The 10,967-nt window shown below is 42.6% G+C and overlaps 1 protein-coding gene across 4 annotated transcripts in view; it reads left to right on the top strand.

Moving 5' to 3' along the window:
* Utrn (utrophin) overlaps positions 1–10,967 on the top strand; it is a 493,578-nt gene that overhangs the window by 4,055 nt on the left and 478,556 nt on the right. For all 4 annotated transcript variants that reach the window (XM_021174513.2, XM_029482311.1, XM_029482313.1 and 1 more), the window contains exon 2: positions 4,857–5,024. In XM_021174513.2, the coding sequence (XP_021030172.1) occupies positions 4,946–5,024 (79 nt within the window). In that variant the 5' untranslated portion in view covers positions 4,857–4,945. The remainder of the gene's footprint in view (positions 1–4,856; positions 5,025–10,967) is intronic.

Here is a 10,967-nt window from a genome sequence, read left to right as displayed (position 1 = left end):
TGTAGCCCTGGCTGTCCTGGAACTCACTCGGATATTTTCTTTATTTACATTTCAAATGATTTCCCCTTTCACGCTGTTCAATGTTTTAGTGTGTCCCTCTTCATTCTTTTCTAGCTCATTGATTTTTTTTTTCTGCTGTTTTTGCAGTGTAGTAGGGATTTGTATTATCAAGAAGACATGACTGGAAAAATTATCCCAAGGTGAAAGGCAGAATCAAACATCACGATGAAGTGGCATTATTGGTCCTATGCAAATGAAACGAAACCCTGTGTACAAGTTAACTTTACCTCAAAATAAAATCGGTAACAGTGTTTGTGTGTGAGTGTGTGTGTGTGTGTGTGTGTGTGTGTGTGTGAGAGAGAGAGAGAGAGAGAGAGCGAGCATGTGTGCATTTTTAAAAGATGGCTCAGTGGTTAAGAGAGAGTCCAAGTTCACTATCTTATGTCCATTTTTGGCCTCCTTGGGCACTAGACAGCCAAGGCAGACATTCACACAAAAATTTAAAAAAATTCATTTTTTGACATTTATTTATCAAATGTGTGGTGATCAGGTTTAGTGGCAGGTCTCTTTCTAACAGAGTGGAAACATTTTTGGAAGCCTAACTGGAGGTCCCTGGATAAAGCCCCTTGGGAAGTGGCACTGGACTTGTCTTTCAAAGGAACTTCATTCCAGGAAAGAGACTTTTTCTTAGACAGCCGGGATTTCCCATAATTAAATGTTTACATATTCTGTGGACAAGATTTTGGTTCTCTAATATATTAAGGATACACATAAAAGTTTAGAAAATCTTTCACACTTTGTACCTCAAGAGAGGAATATATTTGCTTTTGATAATATTCTTTGTAGGGAACTGTTCTGTGACCCCCTAGTCTCATGTAGCCCAGGCTGCCCTCAAACTCTTTGTATAGCAGAAGGTGGCGTTAAACTCTGTTTTCTCCAACTGGGGTTACTTGTTCACTCCTGGCGAAAGATGCTTGGTAAATGGCCAGGCTGCCAGTCCTCTTCGCTGGTTACTTTTGACTTTCATTTTGTTTTTGTAGTTCTGGGGATCAAACCCAGGACCATGCATGCATACCCTAGAGAGCATGCTACCATCGAGGCACATCCTCAGCCCTTTTAGTTTATTTTTAATTTTTAGACAGGTAGCCTAGACTAGTTTGGGATTTACTCTGTAGCTCAGGCTAGCCTAGGATATTGAGGACCCTCTTTCCTCTGTCTCTTAAATGCTGGGGTTACAGCTGTGAGTCATTATACCCAGGTCTGTAAATTCTTAATAACCATAAAGTCAGAATAAACATTTAAGAATTTTTTTAATGTCCTCTAAAGTCTGGGAGACTGATGAAGCAATCCATATATTGAGAGGAAATGGTTCTTAAAGCTTTAACAATTTCCCAGTGTTCCTTTGCTTCAACTGCATTCAGTCTCATTTTGCTCTTATTAATGGCCTCTACTCATTTCCTGACTTGCAGAAAGAAAAGTTATTATGCTGCATAATGTTAATATTTATATAATAAAGTACTGTTTGCTATGGTGAATGACTGTTGAATAATGGAACACACAACTATTACACAAATAAGAAATTTAAAATAACAATATAGTACAATTCATTCTTCGAAGTAAGGATTAATGCTGGAGAGATGGCTCCTTGGCTCAGAGCACTTCTTACTTTCCCAGAGGCCCCAGGTTCAGTTCCTAGAACCCACTGCGGGCGACTCAAGACTACTGGTAACTCCACTCTTTTTTTTTTTTTTTAAGATTTATTTATTGTTATGTGTAAGTACACTGTAGCCGTCTTCAGACACACCAGAAGAGGGCATCAGATCTCATTACGGATGGTTGTGAGTCACCATGTGGTTGCTGGGATTTGAACTCAGGACCTTCAGAAGAGCAGTCGGTGCTCTTAACCACTGAGCCATCTCGCCAGCCTCGGTAACTCCACTTTTAGGGAATGGAACACTCTTTTCTGGCTTTCGCAGGTATCAGGAATTAACATATGCACAGAGACAAAAATGCAGGCACTCACATGTACACATAAAAATAATTTTAAAATCGTAAGGAAGAACCACTAAAGAATTGGTGGTCCATTACTACCTAGAAAGAAACCCTAGTTCTGATATTTGTTTCTCTCTCTTTTTCTTTTTGAGGTGGTGGGGGTCTGACTTGGCAGCTCAAGCTGACCTAGAACTCAGTGATTCTGTCATCTCAGGGATGAAGGACAAACCACCTTGCCTGGCTCGGACACGTGTTTTAATGTGTGAATTAGTGTACTTTTTCTGCAGATTACTTTTGGGATGTCTTGACTCTGATATCCCTCAGTAGTGGTTAAGTTCATTGACATTGGGGCGCTCTTAAAGGGGGCTGTGGTCGGGAAGAGACAGATGCTGACTTGAGAGGCTGAGCTTGGCTCCTCTCTGGGCAATGTAATCCGGGAAGCTCGGGAGCAGAGAGGAACAGTGTTTGCTGGCGTTCTTAATGAACCCGTGCTCCTGCAGGGCAAATCTTCAGATCTTTAGGCCCTGGAGATATTTCTCACCGTTACTGAAGGTTGGATTGTTTTATCTGAGTGGTACCTACCCATGTACGGCAGAGTTGGTGTGATGACCCTTCCAGAATAAAGTTTGTATCAGTGGGCAACATCGCTATCTACATTTCTACATACATCTACAAGCCGTACCACCCCTGAGGTCCAGATCCTTATTTCCCGAATGCTCCCTTTCCCTTTCTGTGTCTCAGAAGCAACTTACACTGAGAAAATCCAAACCGCATTCATTTTTCTCTCTCATGTCCTCATGGTTCCCAACCGAGTGGTAGTTCGTCTACTTCTGAGCTGCCCTGTGCCAGCTGAGTCACTCAGCATGCTAGTATCCTGCATCTCGAATGCCAGGGCTGTCCCTGAGTCTTATTGACCTTTTATTTAATATCCTGTGTATCTATTTATTTTTTTCCCCGTCTAATCCATTGAGGCCACAATCACATATTGCTTATATTAACAGCGTTATAACAGAAAGATTAGCACAACAGATACAGAGCTGCTCATATTTTCTTTATAACATTTACTTCCTCTGCCTGTGTGTATCTTTGCATGTATGCTCGTGCGTATCGATGTATATATATAAATACATAGATCGAAGATCCTGTCATAGGCACTAATGATTTCATAGTGTCTCCTACAATGGAAGATATCCTCTTACCTAACAACATTGTTAACTAATTCTGCAGTTTAACATTGGTATAATAATATTGCCTAAAGTAAACCCTAAAATGTTTTCTTTGAAAATTCAACCCAGGATAGTATTTGGTGGTCAGGTCTCTTTTGTTTTGTTTAATCCATGAAGAAACTACCTTTCTTTGGGTGGTTTTTGTTTGAGTGACATTGGGCCTGTGGGATGTGTGTGTTGTTTGTGTGTATTATAGTTTGGAGGCCAGAGATTGGCAGAGTGCCTTATTTTTGAGACAGGATCTCTCATTGAACCTGGGGCTCGCTGGTTGGCTATGATCCTTCTGTTTCCAGAGGAAGTAGTTGGAAACAGGCATTGCTGGCACATGCCCATGCTTGCTTCCCTCTTTTCTTTTTATAAAATATGAGGGATTGAAGTCAGGTTCCCATGATTGTGCAGTAGGCTCTTTACCCACAGACCCATCTCCTAATTCCCTAGGCCTTTTGTTTTGATAGCCTCTTCCAATTTGTGTGCCCATGATAAGCCTCATGATTGATTCTCTGACAGACAGAGATACTCAACAGAGGGTGCGCTGTGATTTCCGTTTGTCACCTGAGGCCCCATTGATGCTTTTGTAAAGTCTGATCACTGGTCAAGCGTGGGATTATTTTTCTCCAACGTAGTAGCATGAAACAATTTCAGATGCAGAGAAGAGCTGAAATGTTTCCATTCGACATCTCCTTTCTCACCGCCTAAGTTCTTTAATGAGAGCACTGCTCTAATGTACTGTAGTCTTTGGTGCTTCCTGAGTTACTCCGGCCTACTGACAAGCCATGGTGTGAACGGGCTTATGTCACCTCTCTGACTGTCCTTCTCCTCAGACAGGTATCCAAGCCTCTCTAGGAATCTCTTGCCCCAGCTTTCTTCCTCGACTGTGTGATGTGCTTCCTCTTGATTCACTGTTGTCCAAAAGCAGGACTTAGCCCCCTGCCTCCCAGTTCTCAGCTGCGCTAATATTTCACATACCAAGCTCTTCTCTTTTCTACTTCCCCTGTAGCTAGTGAACTTCTTCCTCTCCTTGAAGGATAGACCCAAATGCCATTGCTTCAGGAAGGCCTTCTCAGTGGCCCTGGGCAGGTGTGGCTCGCCCACTTTATGACTTTATGACTTTAGCTTTCTCTTCTGGACTGCTGTCAGTCATCAGGGTTGTAATGAGGTCATTGATTATATAGTGAATTTCTTTTTATCCATGAAGCTCGGTGTCCATAAGCCTCACTCACGTGGAAAAGCCTGTGCTAAATAAAGCCTCATGTGGATGTGCTCATGAAGCCACTCCGTAACTGTGTCTTAGACTATATGTGGCTGGGAGATGGCTCAGCAGTTAAGTACTTGACACCCCATCCCAGTATCCATGCAGATGCCCGGCACATTTGGCAGCCTGTTTGTAATCCCAGCACGTGGGATGTGAGTTCAGGAGAACCCTGGGGTTCAAACAGAGACCCTGCTTTAACATAAAAGGTAGAGAGCAGCAGTTGAGGCAGACACCCAAGTGTCACCCTCTGACCTCCACATGCACACATGTACATGCACACCCACCTTTTTCACATGTGCACACATAGACGTATGCCAGAAGCAAAGGAAAAAACATAAGGAATATGTTTCTGTATTTCTACTCAATACTTTCTCTTTTCCTGTTAGGTATTCATGCTAGCCTGGACCATTTTTCAGAGTTAGCCTTCAGAAGAGGATCTGGGAAAGCCTTTGGATTATATTGAAACTCATCCAAGATGGCCAAGTATGGGGACCTTGAAGCCAGGCCTGATGATGGGCAGAATGAATTCAGTGATATCATTAAGTCCAGATCTGGTGAGTAATGCATGCTTCACTGTGGAGCCTTCGGGATAGACTGTGTTGAAGACAGAGATGTCTTAGCTTGTTGTGCATTGTTCTTGTTAAGTAAACTTCCGAAAAACTGAATTCTGCGCCGTGAGTGACTATTGCTCTGTGAAAAGCAATCTCCAGTCTCTGTGTGGCCTATCTTATGCTCCCAGCCTGCCTTTGTTACATTGTGTGTGCAGTAGTTTTACTGGGAGAAACTCCTGCCTACAGCATAACTGATGCTGCACAGTTATGATGTCAATGAGATAGACAAGCTTAGTCTAACATTTCCCCTTATTCCCTGAAAACGGAAAGGAATCACATGCTTAGAGTAGCGAATACCATAGTTTCTGGTGGAAAGATCATTTTGTGGTGGGGTTCCGTAACCTTTTGCCCACCCCTTTTGCTGTTGGATGCTAACTCTGGCATGTGACCTTCTCTTTCCTTTTAGAAATGTTAATTTCTAAAGATACAGTTTCCCCCAATGTGATCAAATCAGCCAGACTAAGACCGACGAATGACTTTCATGTGAACATTTGGATTGGAGGTCTTTGGATGCCACCCCACCCCCAGCTTATTACATAACCACTGCTTTTCAATTCTGGCTCTCCAAATGAATCAACTGGGAGTTTTTTACAAATGCAGATGTGTTGGCTCTGCTCCAAACCCACTGAATGAAAATTTCTGTATTTTTAAAAGAGCTTCAAACATGGTTTGAGACAGGCTCAAAGGGGAGATATTTTTGAGCAAGCATGGCCTTTCTGAGCTGGGAAAATTATATAGAGTTCTCACCTGGCTGTGAGCATTGTCCTTTTGTAACTCCAGCATTATAAATATTACCTTTGTGTCTCTCTTCAACAACAACAACAACAACAACAACAAACAACAACATCGAATAGAACTCAAAGGTGATATTTCCTGTTGGAAATGTCTGTGTGTTATGGTAAGAGCTCATTTCTTAGTCTAAACTGCTAAAATACGTGCAGGAAATGAGATCTCAGTAGGCTATGCATTGCCCTTCGTGATGCTGGTGGTGCTTGGTCTGTGAAACGTCTGGATGTTACAGATACAGCTGTGACTATGCAGTGGTTTTTGTAGCTTTAAGGACTCTTTGAGAAGTGTGTCGGCATGTCATGTGGTGTATTCACTGTGATCTCCTAAATGTCATTTTAGGGGCACAGAATTCATATGTAGAGATGTGGAAAGTGACAGGAAAGTGGGAGAGAGACAGTTGTATGTCTCTGTATGTCCACTTGTGAGGACAGGTGATCCTTCGCATCTTCCCGAATCAACCTCTATTACAGAAGACCTTGGATTCTGGGGTAGGAGGGTGGCTGCGTGGGTAAATGCTGCCGAAGCCTAGTGATCTGAGCTCAGTCCTCGGGACCCCAGTAAAGAAAGGTAGAGGAGAGAACCCTTTCCACAGAAACTGTCCTCTTACTCCATATGTGCACATTGGCATGTGCGCAGACACACATATACATCAATAGTAAATAAAATAGACTAAAAAAAAAAAAGACTTTAGATATTTATCACTGATTCTCTGTCTTTGTCCACTAGAAAATAGTTTTATGGAAAAATTTAACTTTTAGAGTATATTCTGAGTATCCACACTTCCAAACTATTTATTAAATTTAAAATGGCTGTTTATAAAGTTAGTGAGGTTCATATACTGCTGGGGGTAATTTGTTACAGTGTATACTTTTTGGGGTTAAGATGGTTTGTTTATAAAATATTGTGGTGGTTTGAATAGGTATGGCCCCCATAGACTCAATGTTTGAGTGCGTGGCCCATAGGGAGTCGCACTATTAGAAAATGTGTCACTGTTAGGATGGGCTTTGAGCTCTTTTGTGCTCAAGCGACACCCAGTGTGGCACACAGTCTTCTTCTGCTGCCTGTGGATCAAGATGGCTCCTCCAGCACCGTGTTGGTCTGCCTGCATGCTGCTGTGCTTCCTGCCATGATGATAATGGACTGAGCCTCTGAACCTGTAAGCCAGCCCCAGCTAAACGCTTCCCTTTATGAGAGTTGGCATGGTCATTGTATCTCTTCACAGCAATAGAACCCTAAGGAAGACAGGGGTTATTTCATTTCCTTCCTCATTGGTGTGTACGTGGGGGTTGGATGCTCATGCCACAGCACGCCTGTGGAGGTCAGAGGACAAATGTCAGCTTTCTGTGATGTGCCACGTGCATCCAGGAGACCAAACTTGGGTTTCTTGCTGAGCCATTTTGCCAACCTTCCGTACTGCTTTTTTTAAATAGGGAACATCAACTGGTAGAATGACTCTGTTTATAGAGTTTCTTCCCAGGCAGAGGATATAAATGTACATTTAAGAAGTTGACTGTAGTACTGTTTACAATAGAGAAAAAAAAAAGAGAGAGAGAAAGCACCATAAAAATCCAATTTGGACATGAGTTAGGTCATTGTTGCCTAGAGTGTTTAGAAATGACCGCCAGTTCTTAGGTTGTTACTATTTTATTTAAAGTCTGTGTTCTTAGTCAAATAACTCTAGAAATAGCTAGGAACTTACTGTCTCTTCACTGGGATCGCACAGCTGTGTGGATGATGCCGCATCCCAGTGGAGGTAATTAAGATAGAGCGCATGACTGAAGTAGCTACGTGTTCATAAGAAGTGATGATACTGAGGTGTGTGTATGTGAGTGTACATAAACATTACAGACATGAAGGGTGCTCTGAGGTATTGTTAAGTGATTATGATACAGGAGGCTGTTGATGTGGAAAGTACCTTTTAAAAGCTTGCCGGTGGGAGCCGGGAGATGAGTCAGTGGTTAAGAGCGCTTGTTGCTGTTCTAGGTGACCTGGGTTCATCCCCACAGCCTATATGGTGGCTCACAACCCTCTGTAACTCCTAGGGTAGCCAACGCTCTCTTCTGATCTCTGAGGACAGCAGCACTCACACAGTGCACATGCATACACGCAGGCAAAACACTCTTAACACATAAAATAACAAAGTAAGCACACATCTGCTCTCCTATCAGGTGGGAGGCTGGAACAGGGAGATTTTGCGTTTGATGCCAACCTGGGCTATGAGATTCTGCCTCCAAAAAGATGTGAGATATATCCCAGAATCCTCTTGGCATTTGGGATAGCTCTTTTTCTTACTGTCCACACGTGTTTTCCAAAGCCGCTTGATGGACTTGTATTACTGACTTCTTACGTTTTAAAAAATTCTCAAATTGCTTGTAGCATTTTACTGTCAGTGTTATGACTGTGCCCTCCCTTTGAGTGGCACCTACTTCAAAACATGACGAAAATTTAGCTCCTGCGTAGCTGAGCTATGAATCACATTCCTCTGGCTGGATTGTGTTGCAAAAGCTGGCAGATCAATTTGGATTTGAATGAGTCTGTGAGTCATCTTTTTGATTTCTGGAAGCCATACTCTTGATTTTTGTTTGTGGCAAATGCTTAGTACACAGGGTAGGATCTCGGGATACTCCAAAGTTTACACATTATTAAGAGACTTTTAGAAGTCTGGATTAAATAGTTGGAATGATCCATATCCAATAAATAAATTTGAAAGATTTTTACTGGTTATGTTATTCCATGCTGCATATTAGTTTTCCACTTTTTAAGAAGGAATATTCACCCTGTACCTGTTGCTTGCTTATAATCCCAGCATTTGAGAGGTGGAGATAGAATCGGGAGCAAAAGGCCATTAAAAAAAAGGTCATAACATCATAAACAGAGAGAAGAGATCTCAAGTGTGGTGCTGCATGCCTGCAGCCACACTATTTAGGATCCAGCCTGGGCAATTTAGGGAGATTCCATCTCAGCAAAACACCCCTACCTCCTATAAAGGAATATTTTTCTTTCTATTGGAGATTAAAAGACTGAAATAAAATTGAGAATCTTATACATGCATATAATGTGTTTTGATCAAATTGATCTCCAATAACCTCCCTTTTGATTCTTCACGTCTCTCTTCTAGTCCTGTCCAATTTCATATACTCTTTAAAAGTTATCTATCTATCTATCTACCTATCTATCTACCTATCTATCTACCTATCTATCTATCTATCTATCTATTCATTTTTGAAACAGTGTGGTGGCTACTTTTGAGTCAATTTGACAGAGGCTAGAGTCATCTGAAAGGAGGGAACTTCAATTAAGAAATTGGCTCCATAAGATAGGTCCAGCTGTAGGGCATTTTCTTCATCTATGATTGATGTGGGAGAGCCCAGCCCATTGTGGATGGACCATCATTTATGGGCTGGTGGTCCTGGTTTTTTATAAGAAAGCAGCCAATTAGCAGCATCCCTCCCTGGTCTCTGAGTCACCGCCTCCTTCCTGGTTCTTGTCCTATTTAGGTTATTACCTTGACTTCTTTTGATGATGGACTATAATGTGGAAGTCTAAACCAAATAAACTCTTTTCTCCCTAACTTGATTTTGGTCATGGGGTTTCATCGCAGTAATAGTAACCCAAACAGAGACATAAGGTCTCACTATATAATTGTGGCTCATCTGGAATTCACTATGTAGACCAAGCTAGCTTTAAATTCACAGAGATCCACCTGCCTCTGCCTCCTGAGCTCTGGTGTTAGACATGTGCCACCATACCTAGACTTTACATTTTGAAGTAGGTCTTTGGGAATTTCATACAATATATTATGGTCATATTCTCCCCCTTCTTAAACATCTCTCAGGTCTACTCTTCCTTCCCTTCTCACACAATTTGCTTCCTTTTTTTTTTTTTAACAGAATTCAGTTTGTGTTTCCATATACTCTTGAGTGGCTATCCACTGGGTGGCCTGGTTGACCTTCCAGTGGTGTGTTGGTTTGAAGGACAGCGGCTCCCATGGGTTCTGTGTTTGAATACAGGGTCCCTCCCTGATGGACCTGCTTGGGAAGAACCAGGAACTTTTGCCCTTGTTGGAGGAGTTGGACCACTGTGGGTCAACTTTAGGGTTTTGAAAGTCTCAGCCCGATCCCAGTATTCCTCTCTCTGTTTCCTGCTTTTGGATCAGGATATGAGCTCTTAGCTCACAAAACCAACCAACCATCCAACTAACCAACCAGTTATTGCCCTCATTCCATCTTAAGTTGTGCATCAGATTCGTAATTCAGTGTTTAAAAGCCATTTTGGCCATCTGAAGAGAAATACCTAGCACCGACTACTTGCACATCGCCCCAGGATTCGGATGAGGGATGAAAACGACAGAAAAGCGGGGGTTTTGTGGGATGTGCTCACTGATGTAGCTTAGAGTGCTTATTGTGTACAGTTTAACAGGGAGGTGGGCTTATTACATACACCTGGAAATAGAGGCCTGTTTCCCTAAGCTCTAGGAGCAATCTCTATAAGAGAGCAGCCTCTAAGACTGTAAACATTGGAGGAACAGGAGAGTTATGGAAGACATTTTTTGCACACACTGTCAAGATCCACAATCCCATTTAAGGAAGGGCTAGCCATCCCTTTGAGTCTCACCCAGGAAGGGTGTGGCCACTTCCAGGAGGCTGAGGCATGGCTGTGCCCACATCAACAACACACTCACTTTGGGCTTCACTCCTGCCCTACAACTAAGTGATCAATGGTAGGCACTGGGATAGTTTAAAGAACAAAAGCCACACACTTTGTGGTTGCCTTAGATGTGAAGCCCGTGGGTCACTTTGTAGAGTTCTGGCCTAGCATTCATGAGGCTCTGGGTTCAATACATAAGCACGTTGTGGTGGTCCACACCAGCAATCCCAGTGCTCAGAATGTGGAGGCAGGAGGACCAGAAGTTCAGGGTATCCTCAGCTTGTCATGACACACTGACACCCTGTCACTCTAAGATACCCTGCCTCAAAAACTGGCAAATCAACCGGACCACCCCACCCCCACCCAATAAAAAACAAAATAGAAAAAAGAAGAGTCTAGAAAGCATTTGTTGTCTACTGGGCTAGGGTTTAGGGCTGCTGACAGTGAGCC

The sequence above is a fragment of the Mus caroli genome, chromosome 10, assembly GCF_900094665.2.
Source record: "Mus caroli chromosome 10, CAROLI_EIJ_v1.1, whole genome shotgun sequence".
NCBI classification, from domain to species: Eukaryota; Metazoa; Chordata; class Mammalia; order Rodentia; family Muridae; genus Mus; species Mus caroli.
The sequence above is the reverse complement of the archived record's forward strand: the minus strand, read 5'-3'. Positions and strand labels throughout refer to the sequence as shown.